Source organism: Cavia porcellus, unplaced genomic scaffold, assembly GCF_034190915.1.
Source record: "Cavia porcellus strain 051 isolate PalLab524CR breed Dunkin Hartley unplaced genomic scaffold, mCavPor4.1 scaffold_10, whole genome shotgun sequence".
Taxonomy (NCBI): domain Eukaryota; kingdom Metazoa; phylum Chordata; class Mammalia; order Rodentia; family Caviidae; genus Cavia; species Cavia porcellus.
The window spans coordinates 37,515,015-37,539,067 of NW_026947493.1; the positions used below are offsets into that span (position 1 = coordinate 37,515,015).

The window sequence follows — 24,053 nt, forward strand, 5'->3', positions numbered from 1 at the left end:
AACCTACGACCGTGACTAGGTTGGAGACAATATAAGAGATAGCTATAGAGAGGGCATAGATGCTTTGAGAAGTTAACAGACTGGGAACAACACGGGGTTTTCTCCGTGATGAGACACTAGGCCAGTCACGTGTAGCTTTTGAATGTGGCTAGGTCTGAAAGTGCTGGCATTAATTCACCAGACTGCTTGGCTCCTCCCTCCTCAGTCCTGCCCCATTGCCTATATCTCAAATAGAGCTCGCTGGTCTGTTTCTTGCCCTATTTGCCAGCACAGTCAAGGATACAACTTGGCTTGGATGACAGGCAAACCTGTGGTGCACTGACAGAGGGGCCTCTGGAACGAGAGGGTACCTCATATTTCTATATGCCACAAAGCAAGGGTGAGAGAGCCATGATTTAGGGCACACAGAGGGACACGAAAACTGGAAACAGCTGGAGTAAATATACCCCTGGGGTGGAGACCACTGACCAACCAGGCCCAGCAGGAAAAATGAGTCAGGATTCAGCGTTCACACACAAAAATATGAATGTGGAAACAAATAATGCAACTCTTATAGTGACTCAGAATCCCTCTCTGATACCTGGTAGATTTCAATAGCGCAGATGCTGGAAAGAACTACTCATTCAAAAACACGGAGACATTTGTTTGGATGCATTTTTCTTTTTTTCATTTTTGTTGGGAAGATAATTGGAGCTTTTTCTTTAGTTTGTTCACTTTTTTTCCTTGTATGCACTTTTATCTAATTCTATTTTCTTTTACTCAATATTTCACTTTTCCGTCCTTTTTATTTTTTTTCTTTATTTTAAAAATTTTCTTCTTTCATTTTCCCTTTCCCCATTCCCTCCATCTTTACTAGTATTAAGGATCATTAATCCTTACATATTTGGTTGACTCTATGCTATTACTGTTAAATTCTATTCCATTGTTAATGGTGGGATACTTGTTGCATTTAGCAGATATTTACTGTATGTCAATATTTGGTTTGTCTGTATCTATATTATAATTATAGATCTCTTTTCTATTGTTGAGGTTGGTACAATGGCAGCATTTATTGGTTCTTATGGAATGTTAATATTGAGTTTGTCTTTAACACAATTATTGTTGCTGGTTTTGTTGCTACTGCCAGGGTGGCACAGTTGTTGCTATTAGTTGATTTTTTTTACTGTATGCCAATATCTAGTTTGTCTCTCAACAATATTGTCATCAACAATATTGTGGTTCATTTCCAGAGAATGGGGTGCTGGGCCAATAACACTGTACCCTACCCTCCACTAACTAATGGAGGTGGTCATTAGATCTTGGGGCATGGGCAAAGGCCCATAGTTAACCATGCCTGGAGTACATCACTAGAAAGCAGACATTAACTAAAGAGATCTCCTGTTAGCAACAGTGTTTCCACTATAATCAACCTGTAGCACTTAGTGTGCACGTGCACACACACACACACACACACACAATAGAAACATGAGAAAATAAGGCCTCCATTAACTCTGAACTTCTCCAAAGCTGATCCAAAAAAACAAACAGCTGAATTATATGAAGTGATAAAAGAGGAACAAAACCAACCAAACAAACAAACAAACCAGTAAGATTCTCAGGGAACTTAAAGATGATATAGCCCCTTCCATTGCCTCTCTGTTACTCCAAGAACCTTGATGAGCTATACAGGAGGGGAGAGGCCCTGCTGATAGCCTCTCTGCCATCAAGGGAACCTTGGCCCAGAGGACCCTGGTGTCTGGCCCACTTCCCTGCACTGTGAGATGGGCATCCAGGACGTGGCAACTGGCTTGTCCAGATGAACCCAGGGTAAATCTGATCTAATTCCTAATATATGACTGGTTCTACTATATAACTATAAGCTTTGTTTCTATAGTCAAAATTATAATAGTTACCATAGTTTGCCAATTTCTAAATTGTGTTTTATACTATCAGTATTGCTAATTGTACCACTGTAGCTAGGATATCCTATCTGTTATAATCAGTTGTCCTCCCTTGCGTGACAATATTAGGATGTGCTGGGGTAACAACCTCACCACAGCCTTACACCAAAAGACTGGGGACTGAGTCCAACAGAAACCAATATTCCACTCTCAATAAATTGGGAAGGTAAGATCTTTGGATAGACACAAACTAAGAATCTCCTATACATAGAAGATATCCCTGAAGAGCAGACTTTTTCTAAAGGGCCTTGATACTAGTAACATTTCTACCTACCACCAAAACTCACAAGAATCATCACAGAATACAACATAAAAACTTTTTGAAATATAAAATATTAAGAGAAAGGAGCAAAATGCAATCTCAAGAACACCAGCCCAGGGCCAGGGATTTAGCTCAATGATATAAGCACTTGCTTGGCAATTGCAAGGTCCTGAGTTTGATCTTACATATAAACAAACTAAAAAACCCACCAGCCCACTCAGAACAAGTCCAGGAGATTTCAACATCTAAGAAACTAGAAGTCAGCAGCCAGAGCACAGACTGGGGAGAACCAGGAAGGGAGCTAAGTCCCTGCCTGTGAGCCAGCTGGAGTAAGGAATGGGGAGAACCTGAAGCATCTAAGCCCCCACGTGTGAGACAGCCCGAGCAAGGAATGGGGAGAACCAAGAATAAAGCAAATCCTCTGTGAGTCAGTCACAGTGAGGGCTGGGGAGAGAAGAACAGCACCCTCTACTGTGAACAACCAGCTGATTCGGAGGGTCTGTATTGCTTGATTGACTTTGCAAGCCTAAAGTTGGTAATCTGAGCAAGCATTAAGAGGACAACAATATGCAATACAGTAACTATTGTAGCTTTCCTATTGTCTTATCACTGCTTTGATTCATTTTATTATTGTTTTAATCCCTTTAAAATTAAATTTAAAAAAAGAAATCAAAATTCGCACACCTAAAATTTCTGAAATGATAGCAACTGAAGTAAAACAACAACAACAACAACAATTCTATGAGGTTGCAGACGAAATCAGATCAGAAATAATTTCTCAGGAAAAAAAAAAAAGAAATGACAGCTATACATATCTAAGAAGACACAAATAAAAAATAGAGGAGCATAGGACAATGATGAAAACCTTGGATGAACAATAAGGAAAGAATTATAATACTTAAAACAGATTCAAAGAGATAGCCAAGAAATTAAAAATTCCATTGAAAGCTGGTAAAACTGCTTAAACAAAACTGAAGATAGATTTTCAGACCTTGAAGACAGGACTGCAGCTGGTGATCACAAAAGGAAAATCTCTCAAAAAGAGCAAGGAACCAGGAAATGACACTTCAACAGCTGCAAGATGATGCAAAGAAAAACAAAGTAAGCTTGACAGATGTCAATGAAAAAGCAGGAGTCAACACAAATGACATAAAAACACGATTTACAAAAGTAACAGCAAAAACATTTTCAAGCATGGGAAACAAATTGGACACAGAATCCATATAGACTCCAAGCAGCCATAACCAAAATAAATCTACACCTAGACTTATAATAATAAAGATCCCAGAAATTCAGCACAAGAACAAAATATTAAAAGCTGTTAGAGAAAAGAAACAGATCACCTGGAAAGGAAAGCCTACCAGAATCAAGGCAGACTTCTTAACACAAACCATCAAGTCAAGAATAGCTTGGAGTGAAGTATTTGAAGTCTTGAAAGAAAACAGCTTCCAATCCAGATTGTTGTACCCTGCAAAACTATCTTTCAAAATTGATGGAGAAATAAGATACTTCCATGACAAAGAACAACTGAAGAAATTCATGACAACCAAACCAACCTTACAGAGTATTGAAAGATATTCTAGACAGAGATTTTTTAAAAAGACCACAATTCCAAGAACAACAACAGATAGAAATCCCTAAGCAGGGCAAGCAATTGAATAAAGGGAAAAAGTAGGAAACTAACAGCAGGAGATAACATGACAAGGATAAGCCAATACTTATCAGTTATAACCATTAATGTAAATCGTCTTAACTTACCAATCAAAAGAAACAGACCTGCAGAGTGGATTAAGAAACAAAATCCAACTGTGTGCTGTATATAGAAACATATTTAACTCAGGAAATTCTTAAACTGAAAGTCAAAGGATGAAAAGTAATACTCCTTGTGACAGGAACTCAGAAAAAAGCAGGGGTAGCTATTCTGTTTGCAGATGATGTGAACTTCAAACCAAGAATGATCAAAAGAGATAAAGAAGGTCACTACATTCTTGTTAGGAGAGAACTTCAAGAGGAAGAGGCAACAATCATAAATATATATGCATCAAATATGAGAGCACCCTATTATATAAGACAAATATTAATAGGCATAAAAAATCAAATAGCCAATAACACAATTGTAAAGGGGGAACTGAATACCCCATTGTCACAAAGAGATAGATCAACTAGATAAAAAAATCTACAAATAAATACAGAACTGAACCAAATCTGTGAGCACATGGACTTAGCAGATATTTACAGAGTGTTCTACCCAGCAACATCAGAATGTTCCTTCTTTTCAACTATATGGGATCTTCTCCAAAACAAACAACATGCTAACCCATAGAACATGCTTAAGTAAACTGAAATTATCCCATGCATATTATCTAACCATAATGAAACTAAAAATAAATGACAAAGGAAACTGCAAAAACTCCATAAACACATGGGAATTAAATAACATCCTCCTGAACAACCAGTGGGTTACAGATGAAATTAAAGAAGAAATTAAACAATATCTACAATCAAATGAAAATGCAAACACAACTTACAGGAACCTGTGGCATACAATGAAAGCAGTCCTCAGAGGGAAATTTATAGTGGTGAGTTCCTACCAGCAAAGAAAAGCCTAAGTCCTGATGGATTCACAGCTGAATTCTACAAGAAATTTAGAGTCAACAACGGAAGATTTAACATCAATATTCCTCAAACTCTTTAATGAAACTGAAAGAGAAGCAATTTCCCTAACTCATTCCTGGAGGAAAGTATTATCCTGATACCAAAACCAGAGAAAGACCCAAACAAAAAAGACAGTTATGGGCCTATCTCCCTAATGAACATAGATGCAAAAATTCCCCACACTAGCAAATAGAATGTAGTAAATTATCAAGAAGATTGTACACCATGATCAAGTGGGATTCATCTCAGGGGTACAGGGATGGTTCAACATATACAATAAAGAAGTTGCAGCCTGTAAGATGTTTATACAAAGTATTCAACAGGGTTTCTGCCAACCAATAAACTAGAAAGAACTATGAAAACACACACATAATTACAAATTCATCTCTCATTATTCAGTGCCACATCATCACATGTAAACAAGTACCTGAATCCTTTGAAGGCAGGAAATTCACTTGCTCGACAAATTTCCTCCCAGCTTTTATCTTGTAGCCAAGTTGGATCAGGATTTTTCTCAGCACTCTTAAGGCTCACTCCTCCAGTTAAAAGGAACATCAACTCCTGGTATTCAATCTCTTTTCTAGCCCTGAATTCACAAAATAAGGCTGTTGTAAATTATTGATTTTAAAATTGAATTATCTTTTTTTTTTAATCAGTACTGGGGATCGAACTCATGACCACACGCTTGCCCAGCAGGCACTTGTGCCACTGAGCTAAATCCCCAGCCCAAAATTGAATTATTATAGACAGCTAAGTTACATAGAAATGTTATAGGCAGTCAGATAGGGTTAGGTCCTTGAGAGAGAGAATCAAGACAAAAGGTGAAAACACACTATAAATGTGGCCAGAGACACCAGCTGGAGACCAGGCTTCCAGATAACAACCAATGGACACCTATCTAGGCCAGGAGATATCACTTATCTCACCCTTTGGGGAGCGGGCCTAGGCCAGCCGTTCCCCAAAGGGTGAGATAAGTGATATCTCCTGGCCTAGATAGGTGTCAGTCACCTCCATGTGCAACCAAGCCCCAGTCCAGTACTGCCTCAGAAGGTCTTCGTTCTTCCCATGCAGGCACCTTGTGACTTGCTTCCCCACTGGATCAATGTTAGCTAAGCAGTCATGCTTATAATCTTACTGATCTGTCATTGCTATAACCCATGTGGCATCCACACGGCTGTGTTCTATGAAGCTTCCCCAGAGAAATGGGGTAGGGGCAGCCCGCTTTCCAGGTGCCCTTTCCTGTATCCCTCAAATATTTCCTATTCTTAACCGTCGTTGTTCCTAGAATTCATTCTTTGATTTTATAGAGCACAAACTCAGCGTATCAGATATCTGACAGGATGGCAGTTGTAATGTTTCCCTTATGTGATATTTGGGGCTCGTAGCATCATTTCCTGGATCAGAATGACATCAAATCTTTCAGGATAACTTGAATGAAACAATGGGGACTGAACTTAACCATCTGCTGCAAACAGATAGTTTCAAACTGCTAAAATAAAACTTTATCTAGCAAAAATATCCTCCAAGAATAAAAGTAATTTTGCTTTCACTTGAAAAAGAACTAAAAGAATTTATGACTAGCAAACGCTAGATAAATTATTGGTGAGTGTGTTTCAGGCAGGACAAAACAGATCTCACAAGGAAAGTAAAGAAAGAAATGAAAAGCAACAAAAAGTTAAATAGATAGGTGAATTTAAATGATTTATTTTTATGAATAATTTATTATCTTCTAAGAAGGCAAGAAAGGGCCTTCTAGTTTCCAGTCCAACTTCTAAAGAATTTAAAAGTCATCAATCTCATCCTCAGGGCAAGAAAAGAAAAAAAAAAGCCAAAACAAATGGAAAATGAGCAACTTTTCTAAATACATTAGAGGATTAAGGCCATAGCATTAATTTATTACCTCAAATTTGGAGAAACGCACAGGCAGGCAGATACAGAGACCCCCCAAATTACCCACCAACAACACAGACATAATAAAACTTGGGTTGTCACTGATGAGGGGCTTTAGACTTAGTTCAGAGAAACCTGAGACTCAGAAATTCCAGGGAAGCCATAGTGAAGGCATCCCACCCATTTGTAAATTTGCTTCCAGGAGCCCTAGGAGGGTTTCCCAGGAAGAACAGAGAAAAACCTGCTGCTTCTGGCAATGAGAGGGATCACCTGGGACGTATTATGTTCTTTACCAAGGCTTCCTCTCAAGAGAAACTTATTTACTAGAGCTAGTAAGAAGGAAAGGAAACGTTCAACTCCAGCCTTCCCCTTAAGAAGAACCCCAAACCAAATCAAAACAAAAAACTAGCAGCACTGGTGAAGGGCACAGGGCAGAGCACAGACTCAGGTAAGCCTGGGGGTCATCCGAGGAGCGCAGGACACTTTCCCTTCCACCACACTGTTTACAACGTCCCCTGGTCTTCGGTATGATAGTAGAATATAACTGAAAGAACTGATGTCCAGACACTGTTTCAGAAGTCTCTAGGGAAACCAAAGACAACAGAAGAGACAGAACCAGAAACATCAGAAGAAAGTTTAAACTCTGAGACTGTAACTACAAAAAAATTCTCACCACAATTTAACTCCTAGCCATAAAGCCTCAGATTAAAGGTCTGTCTGTTTATTTTAGTTCCCTTTACCCAGTACACGATATATGGTTTTGAGCAAAAACCTCAAAAGGCAACATCTAAACACAAACCTGAGTTTGAAGGGACAAAGCAAACATTAAAGCCTGGTGCGTGTCTTTTATGGTCCTCATATACAGCAGAAAAAAGAGAGGAAGACAATAACAACAAAGAATAAGGGCAACGATAGAAAAGAGTAACGCACGGGAGGGGTTAATCTAATTGTATCAATATTCAGGTCTAAACACCAACTAAAAGACTGTCAGAGTAGCTCCAAAAATAAAACCCAACTATACATTTGCTCTGGTTTACTTCTAAATGCACCCCAAAGCCTCATGTGTCCAGAGGTAGGGCTTCTGGGGACTCTATACCTAAATGTACTGGGGGAAGGTGGGCCTGCTTGAAGGAAGAAGGTCACCAGGAGCATGACCTGCAGGACGTTGTCCTTCCCAGCTCCTGCTCTCTCTGCCTCCCAGGTGCCATAGGGTGAGCAGCTTGCTTGTGATCTGTCCTTGCACCACTCTGTCTTTGCACTGGAGTCAGCCAATCAAGAATTATACCCTCTGAAACAGTGAGCCACCCCTCCCCTGCTTTTCTTTAATTTGTGGGTGTCGGGGATTTGGTCTAAGATGACTAATACAATGTTATGGCTTAGATCAAGAACAGCCCCCAAAGCCTCATGCACTCACAGAATGAACTTTTAGGAGGTGACTGTGTCACGTAGTGCTACGCTCATCAGTGGATGCATCTGCTGAGTTCAGCGGCTAAGCATGCTGTTGGGGAGGTCAGAAGAGGTGGGGCCCTGGAAACGTGACCTGGAAAGGTGTAGCTCCCTGTCTACTTCCTGGCTGCCATACTGTGAGCAGTTTTTCATCCTCCTGCCTTCTGCCATGCCATTTCTGCCTCGGAGCCAGTCAACTACGAACTGAAACATCTAAAGCAATGTAAGCCAAAATATCTCCTCCTTTAAATTTTAGGTGTCAAGTATTACACACCAGTGACAAGAAAGTGACCAAGACACATAATATTGTCCATGAAAACCCAAATTAATACATAAAGACATATTCAAGGTAAAGGAATATAGAAAAGGATATAGTTATATCATACAGACACTAATCAAAATAAAGTGGCAATAAATATATTTCTTTCAGGCCAAGCTGACTTGCAAAGAAAGAAAAGTTATCAGAGATAAAGACAGACATTGCAACCAGGCATAGTGGTACATGCCTGTAATTCCAGTACTTGGTCAGCTGAGGCAGGAGGATTGCTGCCTGGGCTACAAAGTGAGTTCAAGGCCAGCCTGAACTTCACAGTGAAACCCTATTTCAAAAAAAACGAAGAGGAGAAGGAGGTACATTACATAATGGTAAAGACATCATGATCTGCCAAGACTCTTACAAAGAAAAGTAGATAATCTGAACAGGCTTTAATTTATTTAAAAAATTAAATCAGTATGTACCTGAGACAGAAAGCACCAGGCCAACCAATGGATTCACTAGAGAATTTTACCAAACATGTAGGAAGAAATTAAGCCATTTTCTTTTAATACCTTCACAAAATAGCAAGATTATTTTGTAACTTGACTTATGAGGCCAAAATTACCTAATAGCAAAATCAGACATTATATATCAACAAAGGAAATTTATAGGCCAGTATCTCTTATGAACATAGATGCAAAAATTCCCAATACAATATTAGCAAATCAAGTCTAATAATGTATAGAAGACTTACAGACCACAACTAAGTGGAATTATTCCAGGTATGCAAGGCTAGTTCAACATTTGAAAATCAATAAATATAATCCACGTTATAGAAGTGATAGAAATAAAAGCATATGATCATATCTATAGATGTATAAAAAGCATTGCACAAAACTAAACACCTAGCTTGTAACGAAACTCTCAATAAACTAGGAATACAGAGGAATGTTCTCTCCATGACAAAAACATTCATAATAACGATAGCTATCCTACTGCACAGGGAGAAAACAGGTGATTTCACCTTACAATCAGGAATAGGGCAAGGTGACCCTGGTGTACATTTATTAAATATGTGTAAAATACATATGAGGATTACAAAAATCTGATGGACTAGGAAAAGATCTAAATAAATCAGATATTTCGAGTAAATGGATGAGAATATTTAATACTGTCAAGTCCCAACCAAAATCTCAGCAAGTTATTTTGTAAATACTAACAAACTGATTTTAGTGAAATACCATGAGACCCCAAGCAGTCAACGCCACACTGAACAAGAAAAGGACAAAGTGAAGGGCTGATACTACCAGACTTTAGTTATTTATTTTTTTTTTTTGTCTTTTTGAGACGGAGTCTCACTATGCAGTTCAGGCTGGCCTTGAGCTCACTTTGTAGCCCAGGCTGGTCTCAAACTTGCAAATAATCCTCCTGCCTCAGCCTCTCAAATGCTGAGATTACAGACATGCATCACCATGCTCAACACTACCAAATTTTAGAATTTAATATAAAACTACAGTAATTCAGACAATGTACCATTAGTGGTACTGGGATTAAACCAAGGGCCTTTGTACTGGGCCATATTTTTTGAGCACTTTTGGAGACAAAGTCTTTAATTGCCCAGGATGGATTCAAACTTGCAATTTTGCACCCTACCTCAGTCTTCCAGGGTGCTGGGATTACATGTGTGTGCCATCATCAGTAAAGTTTTAATTAGGAGAGAATTGGAAGTATAGAGCAATTTGTGGAAATTTAACAATTTTATACTATTACTAACCAAGAACATCACTCCATTTCCTTAATCAATTCTTCATTTTGTTCTATAATATTTTATAATTTTCTCTGTCTTGTACATTCCTTTTTTAAGGCTCTATTTTCTAGAGCAATTGTAGGTTCACATAAAACTGAACAGAGATTTCCCATTTATAACTTGCCCCACTAGTAAAACTTTTCACCAGAATGGTGTATATGACAAGCTTTCATTGATACAAAATTGTTATACTGGGCAACTTAAGTTACCATTAGTGAAAGAATAGAGCAACTCACACACTCACACACACATCTTTGACAGGTTGCTACTTGAGATTTAATAAGATGATTCTAATATTTACATGGAAATATAAAGTTTAAAGAATAAGAAAGAGACTCATAAAGCAAAAAGATGAGGAGATGATACCATCAGATATCGACTTTTTATACTGTAGTAAAGGAAGGTGAGAAGATCAATCAACAAGACTTTTTAAAAGATTAATTATGGACAAATATACAAGTGGAGCTGAATTGAGAACACAGAAACAGACCTGGATATACAAGTATATTACTTACAGCCAAAGTAGTACTATAGATCAATGAAGAAAGGTCCACTTTCCAGCAAGTGGATGACTACATGGAGAAAAGTTAAACGACATCTATTTCACACCACATACACATTTCAGTTACGCATGGCTTATAGATCTAAATGTAAAAGGCAAGCAATAAAGTTTCAAGATAATTATATAGGAAAATACATCCATGTATTGGGCTTACAGAAGGGTTTTTACTAAACACTGAGAGAATGAAAAAAGCAAGCTAGAGTTACATGTAGAATATATGAATAATTCATAAAAACCAGTAAGAAAAGCAAAACCCAATAGGGAAATGGGCAAATGATATGAATAGTTATTTCCTAATTGATTTCTAAATGGACTATAAATATCTAAATAAATGCTCAACTTAATCAGAGAAATGTAGGTTTAAACCTGACCCAGTAATACTTATCAAACACTTAAATGTATGGTTTTTTGGTACTGGGAATTGAACTCATGACCTCATGCTTACCAGGCAGGTGCCTTAACTGTATTTTTAAAATAACAGTATGAAATGTCTATGTAGATGTGGGCAACATATTAGTAGGATGTAAACTAGTAGAATTACTCTGAAAAATGGTTTGCAGGTTTCTTTCCAACAGAAATGTGTGCACATATGCACCTACATCTGTGTATAACACTGTACACAACACTATTACTGATAATAATACTAAGCTAGAAACAATATTTATCCAGGGTGGAACATAGGAAGAGAGAAACCAGTTCGCCACTCCTGTGAGCCAACCTGTGTACAGGCTGAGAGCCAAGGACCTCCAGACACACATCCCAAGCAGCCAGCTGGTTTGGAGGACAGGCTGAGTTGAAAGCAGCTGAGATACAAGCGCAACTAAATGCTTATATTGTGTGATTGCTTTTGCAGGTCTAAGGCCAGTAGCCTGAGCATCTATTAGGAGGCTAATAATATGCAGTACAGCAACTATGAGGGATTTCCTTGCTGCCTAGTGTTTGAAATTCAATATTGTTCTCACCGTTTAATTTTGTTCTAATTTACTGTTTTATTTAATGTTCTATTTTGATTTGTTTTATTCTATTTTGTTTTTGATTTTACTATGTCAGATGGTATGGACAACTATTGTGAAGATAACAAGAGATACTATGGTAGCATTGTAGATTTCCTATTGTCCTGATTTGAAGTTCTGTACCACTTTCACTGTTTTGTTTTGATTGGATTTATTCTGTTTTATTTTGTTAGGTTTTATTCTCTTTAAAGTAAAACAAGGGTGGAACAGATAAACTGGGTTTATTTTATTTGTATGGTTTTTGGTCTTTTTGAGACAGGGTTTCCTTAGGTAGTTCAGGCTGTCTTTGCACACACTTTGTAACCCCGACTGGCCTCACACTCATGGTGATCTTCCTGCCTCAGCCTCTCACATGCTGGGATTACAGATGTGTATGTGCCACCATGCCACACTGATTTCCTTTAATTTATATAAAAGCAAAGCTAAATTTCAGTGTAAAAGGTGTGGATAGTTGTTATCTTTGAAGAGCATGAAGGGGTGAAAACAGAGGAGTCAGAAAGGATAGGAATGTTCTATTTCTTGACTCGATTTTCCTTTGAGGGGTTGGGGGTTTAGCTCAGCAGTGTAGGTGCCTGCTTGGCAAACATGAGGTTGTGAGTTCAATCTTCAGTACAAAAAAAACCAAACAAACAAAAAAAAAGAATTTACTGAGTTGTGTAAGTATTACATACTTTCACATTACATAATTATATAAATATTAAAATCTAAGAAGCATCAGATACCAATACTATTCTAGAAGCCATCACAAGAAAATATACAAGTAAAATCATGAGTTAAACCAAGCAAAATATATTGTTCTATGAGAAGACATTAGATTTTCAAGCTAGGTTTTATAAAATAAGAGAAAACAGGTAACTTACAGGAGAAGATTAGCACATAATAAAAAGGAAAATAATAGCTTGTCCTTCTCAAACAGCGATCGACATATATTACAGTACAAGTTGTAGGTGAAGTGATCGTTTAAATAGCGTAGGCGCTTTTCCAAAATTTTGGATTTATTACTGAAAGATTTTTTAAAAAGGAAAGAAAATATATTGTCATACAAAACTAAGAAAAAATAAGCTACATGAATTAATATATAATATAACTGCACTTACTTTGACAAAGTATCCCCTGTTAGAAACATTTGCAATCACACACACACACACACACACACACACACACACACACACACACACGTATGACTATAAAACCAGTAAATCTGAATGGGCTCTGGGGATTGTCCCAGTGTCAGTTTCCTAGCTGCAATATTGTACTACAGTTTTGTAAAATGTTACTACTACAGAAAATGAGTGAATAGTACATGGGGCTCACCTGTATATTTTTTCAGTATGTGACTTCTTATGAATTTTTGTTTCAAAATAAAAAGTTTTTAAAAAAAATAAAGTATTATTCTATGAAAAGTTTAATATTGTTGACACCATCTTTATGCTTCCACAGTCCTATCTTATTCAAGCCCCAAAGTAACTGAAAATAAGTAATTAAAACAAACACCCACCAAATCTCTATGAGTATGTCAGGTTCTATGCTAGGCAGGGAAATGTGCAAGTAGGTACAAGAGGAAAGTGGGCACAACTATAAAAGAGGGGCATGAAGATCCTTGTAATGAAAATGCTCTGTATCTTGGCCATTTAATGAAGTGGATTTATAAACAATATAGGAATCCAAGCAGCCAATTTGATATACTTGGAATTTTATTAGCTGAGCTCAGCGACCACTGGTGGACCCGTTTCAGAGTCCTAAGAGTGGCACTGAACTGGAAAGTTAAAGAGCTTTTAAAACAGAAGGCCACAAAAAGACATCCTGTTGGAAACAATTCAGCTAGAATCTTACATTAATTTTGGTTGACACCTATATCCTGCTTCTTTATTGAGCAAGTTAATTTTTCTCTTGTGGATGCAGCGCATTCTGCTTTTCTCATGGGATTTGCACCCTGAGTAACTTTTACTCCACTGGGTCAAACACAGAGCACAAGATGGCATTAGTTATGCCAAGCTAATATCTTGATTAGGATATTGTTCTATAGCTTTTCAAAGTATTCCCATTATGGAAACCGGGCTAAGGATATATAGTCTTTACTATCAAAAGATTAGCTGACTTGCTTGTAGTCATGTAGTTAGTGTGTGCAAAATTGAGGCTGGTGCACCACCAGCCTGGCTTTACCTCCATTTTGCACATACTAACTACATGTTAAAAATCCAGCGTGAAGGGCTGGGGATGTAGGTCAGTGATATGGGGCAAGACCCTGGATTCCAATACTAAGTCCAGCCCTTTGGAAGGGTGAAGTTAGAAAATACTTACCTGTCATGGATAGAGTTGATGTAAAGGTTCACAAACCAGATAAGCGAATACTGGTACATGGGGTCAATGTTAGCCAGGTCTGCAATGCTGAAGAACAGTACTGACGAATGCTTAGCAATGGCTCTGTAACCTTCTCGAGACTCTGCTATTTTGAGTTCTGTTTTTTCTGCAATCTGCAAAATAGAAATTAAGATAAAAACAAAGAATGTTTTAATTATGAACTTTTTATATAATATAGTTTGTATTTTTAAAAAGCTAGGCCCTGACTCCAATGATAAAATTATGTGACTTTAAGCATTGTTATTCAGAAAGAGCTTTATTATGCTAAAAGCATGAAGGAAAAGAGCAAAGGGGTGGAGCACAAGGAAGAAAAAAAGAGACAAGGAGGGGAAGGGAGGAGAAAAAACTGAGCTTTACACATTTAAGGTATGACTACCTATCAATCATTTCTCTCTTATTTGAGGAATACCAGAGCTATGACTCCTTCTTATTCCTTATCTGAATCTGACATGTCTACTAATTATTCATCCTCTTTTGTTTTAATGGCTCAGAGTCAGAGAAGGCAAAGGAGGGTGAAGGAGAGGAGATGCACGTATGTTACTGTGCTTAGAGTGTTAACACATGAACAGAGCCCAGCACAGATTCTGGCATAGCACCTATACAGTATTTGATGGCTTTATACACTGGGAATAGTTTCTTTCAACTAGTTTCTCATAAATCTATCTGGACTTAGTAAAGCTATAAATATTCAACCCCAGAAAATAATTTTCTCTCAGATAAACAGTTCTTTCCTGACAATTCAGATAGGTTAATATTCTATAGGGAAGCTACTGTCCTTTTTTGGTAGCTATCTGCTGACCCTGCTAAATAAGGACATCCATGCAATCATGTTTATATTGAATGACCCTATTTGTAACTGATTCAGTCAGATGTCAGGCATAGAACAAGACTTAAGAAAACACAAAGTTTTCATGGAGAAGTGGAATTTTAAGAACTTCAGAAAATGAAGTCAGGTCATACTGGGCATTAGTGCTAACAGCTAATGAGAAGTCTTCTAAATGGTGCCTACATGTTAGATAAATGTATAAACAGATAAATGCTTTACAGAAGAAACTAGTGTTTAACAGAGAGAGATGCACAGAAGACCCACAGGAAAAGAGAGGCTAGAAACATATTCATTTATCCTTTAGGCCTTGATATACTTCTTATATCTGGAAATATAGAATATTTCTGTGTATATTTTGTATTTTAGCTAACTTGAGTAGTTTTCTTTTCCTTGCAAAGAAGCATTCTTTCAAATTATCCAATATAACTACAAATGAAATAAAAGTAAGTTTTGAACATCAGTCTGTTTTCATTTTAAAGAGAATAAAACAAAACTGAACAAAGCAGATCAGAACAAAACAATGCAATCACCATAGGATTTTAAAACAAGTCAACAGGAAATCAAAGTAGTTACTATAACGTCTCTTGTTTCTTCCATACCTTCACATATATTGAAATTAAATAACATGAAACAGACTAAAATGAATCGAAACAAAGAGTAACCGTATTATTGGACTTCACAATATACTGAGCATCATACAGTCTTAACTGTAAGTTAAAAAAAGTTAAAAACAGGAATTAATCACATTTTATGTAAAAAAACCATAATCTCAGTTATCCTATTTATATACGTGTTCAACTCAAATGTTATTTTGCCAATAATAACAATAGCAAGTAAAAACAAACAGTAAACATAGCTATTATTTTTAATAATGAATAATTTAACTTATCTTTCATGGCTTCATCAGTAATATAATTATTATGTTTGTTAAACTTGAATCTTTAGGATGAAATGGTAGAGTTAAATATACTTTAAAAAATTTCGTATTAATGGCTTAATACGAAAAAATAAGACATTCCCAAGAGATAAACACTTGTGAGTAGGGATATACAGAGATAGTAAATGAAGATAATTCATTATTTGTAAAAATTTCCAGGTGTGTAATATTTAAATAGTTTATAATTTCCTCAAATTAAAAAACCAAATCATTAAACCGCAGGAATCAGCTTTGAAATCTATAAATCTTAAAGCATGTGTGTGCACGTGTTTTTAATCCTGTGAGCTGGGATAAAAGGAAAAGTCCATTTTAGATTGTGTGAGGGGGCTTTCTTCCTAAAGACGGTTCTGCTACATTAGGAAAGAGGAAGAAATGCAGGAAAGAAGTCAGGGCCAGATTCAGAGTACATTTTGAATCTAAATATAGACTGAATTTTAAAAATGTTTGCAATAATCAATAGAATCATCAGAACAGTATTATGATTTATTAAATTTCTCTCACTATAAGATAAAACATTCAAACCAATAAATACTTGTATCTCCTTTTCTCCTTGAATCAGTCTGAATGGGAAATAAGCTAATAAATATTCCTTATTCTCTCCCCCTGCTGAACAGTTTGGTGAGGGGAGAAAGAAAAATTTCTGCTCTAATAAAAATCAAGAAGGGAAATAATATAAAAAGTGTCAACCATCATCCAAAATAAAGGCTGCCATAAACTATTATTCCAAGACCCCACTTCTTTGGTTCTCTCAAGATGGAAAGACTTCTTTCTATCCCTGTCTAAAACTAACCCTGTCCGAAGGGAAGAGGACCTAGATCTTTTGAAAATTCTTTGTCACCCATTGGGGCTGGTACTGGAAGAAAATCAAGTACAACCTTTGTTTTGGTTTCTTTTCATGACCAAGAAGAGTCTAAAGTCTTGAAAATCCATAACGTGAGCCTGCAGATGTCAGTCTGCAATGCTTAACTGCACAGTTCTGAGCCTCAAATAACTTTCCGAGGGCTTGGGTTTCTCATCTGTAACGTACAAAGAAGAGCAGCTACCTGGGGTCTCTTCCACTCAACACCGTGACTTTCTAAACAGCAGCATAAAACAGGATTCAGCTGTGTTCGATGAATTCAACACATATTATTGGCGATCGATTTCTTGCCATCTTTCCTCCACCTGCCACTCTTATCTCCCATACCTTTCTCTGATAAAGACAGACAAGACCCATTTACTAACAATGACTGTCTCCACATATCTCAGAGTCCAACCATGCACAGAGGAGGCAGGACAAGTTCACAATTTGAATTATTAGCTGAAGAGTCAACTAAAATTAAATGAACCCAACTCACCTGTTTATCTATTCACTAATAATTAGTACATTTTTAAACTTTCATTCTAAATTGATTTTTTTCTGTGTATAGACACCATACAGATCAGCCCAAATTTGATGTAATTCAACAGTCAGATATTCTCCTGTGTGTATAAAGTTTATGTTTTTAATCAGTTCTTTTTCTTTCCAGGAAGTCTACCACAGCATTACCCTTAAGGACTTGAGGCATATGAGCGTCTTAGGACCCCAACATTTCTAGGTTATATTACCTGCTGTTTCTTTGTTATTTCGTTGGACATAATTTTGGCAGAGTCTAAGACTTGAATTGCACTTTCATCCTCTAAAATGTTCCCTTCTGAAGATGACAATGTTTCTAAAATTTTTGTCTCTATATCTTTTAGTTGCTTCTTATTAGCTGCAGACTGAAGAATAAGAGCATTTCGTTCTTCTTCTAATTCTGGTCTGGAAAGATAGAAACATTCAGTCAAATTTGTAACATTTTACCTAATTTATATCCAAATATTCTATATCAAAACTTTGTAGACATGTAAATAATTTTATAGATATATAACATAAAGTGATCAATACATTTATTATAACAAAAGGGGAAATACTTGCATAAAAATAATTTGAAATTCAAGCAAAAAAAACACTATCTCCATATGTAAAATGGGACAATAAAATGTGCCTCAGGAATACATCAAATTTATCCGATGATAGATCCAGTTATGTGATAGTAAAAACTAGAGAAAAGATTCAATATAAAACTTCTTATCTGTCCCTTGGCCTCGTGATCATTTGCCCTCATTTTCATCATGCTTTCTATATTAGAAAACACAGAAAGGGTGATTAGTCATATAATTGGTTCTTCAAGTGAAAGACAAAACTGTCTTCTTAATAACAAACATGGGATGAAATTTCAAAAAAGCCCAATCCAGCATGTCACAGAACATGTTATGATAGCTCTTACAAGTGGGATTTAAATATTAGAAATAATAAAACTACCTCATAGTTACATATTTTCACTTTTAATTTAATTTAATATAATAGACCATTTGGTGTTGCATTACATTTCAAGAGGAACCAAACATACTCTTCCACCAGAAATTATTTATTAGAGTCTCTCTGGGTTTTATATTTTTCTTTATATATATATATATATATATATATATATATATATAACTAGAAGTTATATATATGAACTATATATATATATGATATATATATATATATAGATAGATAGATAGGTAAAACTATAAAGAAAATAATAAAAATTACCCATAATCTTACCACACTAGGAATTGTCACTGTTAGCATTCAGGTGTATTTTTTTCAATTTTAAATGTTTTTCCTTTAGATATATAGATAGATAGATATTCATCTTCTTGAGAGTATGGGGTTCCTGGGGATTGAATCCAGGGCCTTTGCACTGAGCTAAATCCCCAGCCATTTTTTAATTCTTATTTTGAGAGAGGGTTTCACTAAATTTCCCAGGCAGCACTTGAACGTGCAGCCCTCTTACACCAGCACCCGAGAGTCCTGAGATTGTAGGTATGAGCCTCCACACCCAGCTCCATTTATCAATTTTTAATATATTACCTACAGGACATATATTTTTGAACCCCGCTTTTCCTTCTCCCAAGCAGTTTCTAACTTCATTAACATTCTGTATGCAAGTCTTTGTGTATTTCTGATTATATCCATGGCAGATTATAAGGCATGAGATTTCTGGCTCAATCAGAGACAAGGCTGAAGTCGTGGCATATAACTAAATCCTACTGCCCACACGAGAAGCTTAACATAACGTTTTTGGTTTATAACTTAGTGATAAATGATTATTTTAAAGGATAATATAATTATTTAACATAAGATAACAAAATATGACATTTAACATTTTAATCATAAAATACAAATATTAATGCCCACAAATATTCTTTTCTAGACCACCTGGAAACATCTAAGAAAAACATACCTTTCCTTTGCAACAACAATACCTAGCAGTTGATCTTCAAGTCCTTCTGGAGTTATCATAAAATTGAGCAAAGATACTTTTGTAGCCAGCTCTGGCATGTAGTGTGGATTTCTCAGTTTTGTAGTGATATAAAATTTGAAATCAAAGGAATACTCAATAATGACTTCACCAAGTCGAATACAATCAATGCCTCCTATATTTCAGAAAACAAATGTGTAATAAGTGAACCAAAATTACAAAGACATTCTTCTTATGTTTTCCTAAGGGCTTACTTGGTTTACAAGCAGAATCATAACATAATTTGAGGTAGAAAAGAGATGCAAAGACACAGATGCATGTAGGTAATGCTAACATCAGGATTCATTCTGGAGAAGTATAGGACATTTTCTCAGCCATACAGCTTTTGTGAGATAAGATTCCATTTGGGTTTCCTTCCTCCACCAAATTTCAAGCATGAGTGAAAATATTTTTGTATGACTATAGGTCTTCAATGCACTAAAATTATAGACGTCTGTAATCCCAGCACTCTGGGAGGCTGAGGCAAAAGTACTGAGTCTGAGCTCACTCTGAGCAACTTAATGAGCACCTGTTTTTATGATTTTTGTTCTGTTTTTCATATAAAGCATGGGAATATAGCTCAGTGTGGAGGATCTGGGTTCAATTCCCAGTATCCTGAAAAAAAAAAAAGTACTATAACTTTGCAGAGAGAAAATTTTCATGAGCAGAAAAATATAAGGTGGGCAATGCTTATCTGAATTCATCTAGGTCCACATTTACCACACGGTAATAAACTATGGTCAGTGGTCACAAGGTAAAGGGATGTCAGGACAGCTGCAGCTGGCTTCAGCTTCTTCATGTCTCTATAAAACAAGAGCCTATGCAGTAGTTAGAACAAGGACGAGATGGTGGGGCATTTATCTTAGAATGCAAGATTCATTGCCAGTGTACCGTGCTCTAAATTTATTTTCACTCATAACAGTGAAGCAGAAGTTTTGAGTTACAGACATTCCTTGTTTAATTACCTATTTCTGTCTATGTCCAGGTTGTTCAGTGAATTGGTTGCTAACTAAGGAGCTGTGTACAGAATATATATTACAACATTCAGAACAAAGAAATGACCAAAGGAATCCCAACTTCAGGACTGCTTTTATTGCCTAACTCTTACATGCAGTACTTTGATGAATAACAGAACATAAAACTACATTGCAGTGTTGTATAGGATAATTAGCAAATATTACTATACTCTATAAATGAGGTGTACTGCACAAAAAAGACATTGAGGCTCTAGAAACAAGATACATAGATTGTATGAAAAAAAGACAGGTCCTAAGTCTGACAGATAGCGTCAGTCCTAAGTCCCAAAGGTCGTTAAATAGGTAGGTTGTTAAACAAGGAATATTGGGATTTCCATCTTTAGTAACTTTGTAGTTTTTCATGCCTCAAACACAATTCAATTTTTCAGTTCTATCAACCAAAATTAACTGGCTTATACCTTGTTTAAAAGTTTGTCTTAGCAGTAAAGGTTCCAAAGAGGGATCTAGTTCTTCACCAACATTTTCTAATAGAAGTGGACTTCCAAACTGAATACAGTTCTCTAAAGTTCTCATGTAATCTGAGTCTGATAGCTTAATAACACTAAGCTGATTTTCTTTTTCAGAGTTTTTGATCCACTTGTTGGCTTGACCCTGGGGGTCAATCATTAAGGGCCTAAAAAATATAAAACAAATATTCTTAGAGAAATATACAATGTTGAGATTTCTTAAAAATTATGTAATTTAAATGACAAATATCACCATCAATGTGTACAAATACAAAATATTACACATCTATTATCAGGATTACTCTTCAGATAAGTCTTTCAAGAAGAAGTGAGAAGGAGTTTTATTCTTGTTTACTTTTCAAATGAGGAAATTCAGTCTCAGGGAGTCCATTCTCAAGATTTCAAGATTCCAAACCAGTTCAGTATTAAAAAGTGGATCTGTGAACTATGCTCTTTCCAACATAGAACACTGTCTTCAGGGAAATTTTAATATATATTATTGGTTAACATAATATGAAAAATATTACTACAAAATATTACCTATAAATTTAGAACAAGAGATCCACTAAATTATAAAGAATTTCCCCAGTTTATGAATAAAACCACAAAGTATCCAGGGTAAGTCTGTTATATAGTTGAAACCTATTTAGGGATTTTTTCCTAAGACAATATAGTAAAGACTCGACATTTTAGAATATATGATTCATTAGGACAGAGTAGAGGGACAGAAAGTAGGTAGACGTCTTGCAGACATAAGAGTAGGCAGAGTTCACAAACAAAAACCAAAGTGTGCAGGAAGTATTTCAAAGAATCAGCAACTGGGTTTGCAGCTTATTAAAAAGTTTTTGCACATCAGAAGAAATCACCAACAGAATGAAAAGACAACCCACAGAGTGGGGAATAATTTTAGCCAACTTCCCCTCAGACAAAGGACTTCTATCTAGAACAATAAATAATGGCAAAAATCAGACATAAATTCAAAGATGAACACATACTTCTCAGATGGAGAAATACAAGTGGCAAATAAATATATGAAAAAATGTTCAACATCATTTGTCATTCAAGAAATGCAAATTAAAACAACACCAAGATTCCATCTCACCCCAGTAAGACTGGCTATAATCAAGAAATGAACCAATAACAAATGCTCATGGGGTTATGGGAAGAGGGAACCCTTTTCTACTGTTGGTAGGAATGTAGACCAGTTCAACCACTATGGAAATCAGTGTGGAGAATGCTAGTATAAGAGGTCCCATTCCATGTAACTATTCCCCTTTTGGGTATTTTCCTAGAAGAATTAAAAATATCATACCATAGCGATGTATGCACATCCATGTTTATAGCAGCACACTTTGTAACAGCTAAATCTTGGAACCAACCTAAATATATATCAACCAAGGAACAGATTTTTAAAAAGATGTGGTATTTCTATACAATGGAGTACTACTCTGCTGTAAAGAAGGATTGAAGCATTCATAGGTAAATGAATGCAACTAGAGACCATACTCGTAAGTGAAATAGATCAGACTTGCATATGTAAATATTACATTGTCTCCCTATTGTAAGAAACCAAAAAAGGAAATAAGATCCAAATCTATAATAGACATTTTAAAAGGAAAAGAAACTGCTGAAAAGGAAAGAACAACTGGGATGGCTGAAAGGAGAAAAGGGAAAAGAATATATATATATATATATATATATATATATATATATATATGATGGGCAAGATAGTTATACTACTGATTTAGTTTATCAAAAAAATGGTTTGTACTTATACTGACCAATTTTGCATGTCCTTATCTTGTAATCTGAGAAACTACTCTGAAGATAACAATATGCAATATATTAACAATTGTTAATTTCCGATTGTGTTGCTTTGAAATTCTGTATCATTGTTTTTATTTTTATTTTTTTAAAGTGCAGAATAGAATAGTGGTTGTCAAAGCTTGGAAGGGTTTGGGGAAGGAGATTAGAGAGAGTATGGTTAGTGGATGCCAGGGTGCAGGTAGATATGGAGAATAATTTCTAATGTTTAGAGAATATACGATGACTATAGTTGATGGCAATTAATCAAAGAGCTAGTAGAATGATTTTGTATGTACCCAACTGATAGATTTCACTAAGAAAGGCTCAAAGCAGGATTTAAAATTAACCAATTGGCTTTTTATGTTTACTAGTGAGTCTGTCCTAGGCCTAAGCCGCTTGTCTGGAGTTGAGCCATGGATTGACAGTAAGTGAACCTCTATGAATTACTGGTCTTTGAGTAACCTGACAAAAGCAGCAGCAGCATCCATCTGTTTGTGAAAGAGGGAGCAATTTAAAGAAAAGTAAAGCTTTGTTGTTAAGTAGCCAAGGTGACGTATTAATAAACACTAAAAAAGGGGCAAGCAAAGGTTTTCATCACGGTTAAGACATGTTCAAATTAAGAACTGAAGATACACATATAACAATGCATTTTGGAGTGGGGGGGTACCAGGAATCGAGTTCAGAACCTCACATTTGCCAGACAGGCACTGTGCCACTGAGCTAAATCCCTGGCCCCTTAAAGGTAATTATTAAAAATTAATATTTATTAAGCACTTACGTGCTAAATGCTTTCCAACAATATTCCTAAGACATAGGAGTTATTATCCCCATTTTCAGATGTGGTTACTGAGGTACTGAGAGGTCAAGCAAGTTCAAGACAGAAAGTGATAAAGGAAAAGTTAAACGCAAGTATCCCGATGCCAGTCTGAACTGCTCTCAACTACTGCACAATATTAAAAATAAACTTCTGGAAATATGAAGAGTGACACAATTGATTAATTACAAACTATGGTCTAAACATCATACTGGATAACTTGGAAATCCCCCTTCCACTTAGTATTGGCATCATTTTAAATACATAGGTGAACCGAGGTAATCATTTAGAAGACAGACTACACACACACACTCTCTCTCTCTCTCTCTCTCTCTCTCTCTCTCTCACACACACACACACACACACACACACACTGTGGAAATAGACAGAGATGAAATTCAAAATATTATACATAAGCTGAATTAACAGCCAGACTTAAAGAGACTGCCAGTCTGTTAACTGTGAACTACAACAGCTGGTGAGTGACTCCAGTCCAAGTATCTCCTGTGTCCCCAGGAGAAGGTGCCTTTTACAGAAGTGCTAACTAAATCCAGGACTTAGGACTGGGAGCCATCTCAGGGCTCCCAGTGACTGGGTGAGGGACAATTGTGGGAGATTCCAAGGTCAGGGAGTTGAGGACAGGCCATC

At 36.3% G+C, this 24,053-nt stretch overlaps 1 protein-coding gene across 1 annotated transcript in view; it reads right to left on the minus strand.

Annotated features, from left to right (window-relative positions):
* Positions 1–24,053, minus strand: part of Dnah12 (dynein axonemal heavy chain 12) — a 244,057-nt gene that overhangs the window by 46,921 nt on the left and 173,083 nt on the right. The window contains exons 56-61 of the mRNA XM_063257331.1: positions 20,738–20,952; positions 19,246–19,438; positions 17,543–17,735; positions 14,133–14,305; positions 12,692–12,832; positions 5,285–5,443 (exon numbers count right to left, since the gene is read on the minus strand). Of these exons, the coding sequence (XP_063113401.1) occupies positions 5,285–5,443; positions 12,692–12,832; positions 14,133–14,305; positions 17,543–17,735; positions 19,246–19,438; positions 20,738–20,952 (1,074 nt within the window). The remainder of the gene's footprint in view (positions 1–5,284; positions 5,444–12,691; positions 12,833–14,132; positions 14,306–17,542; positions 17,736–19,245; positions 19,439–20,737; positions 20,953–24,053) is intronic.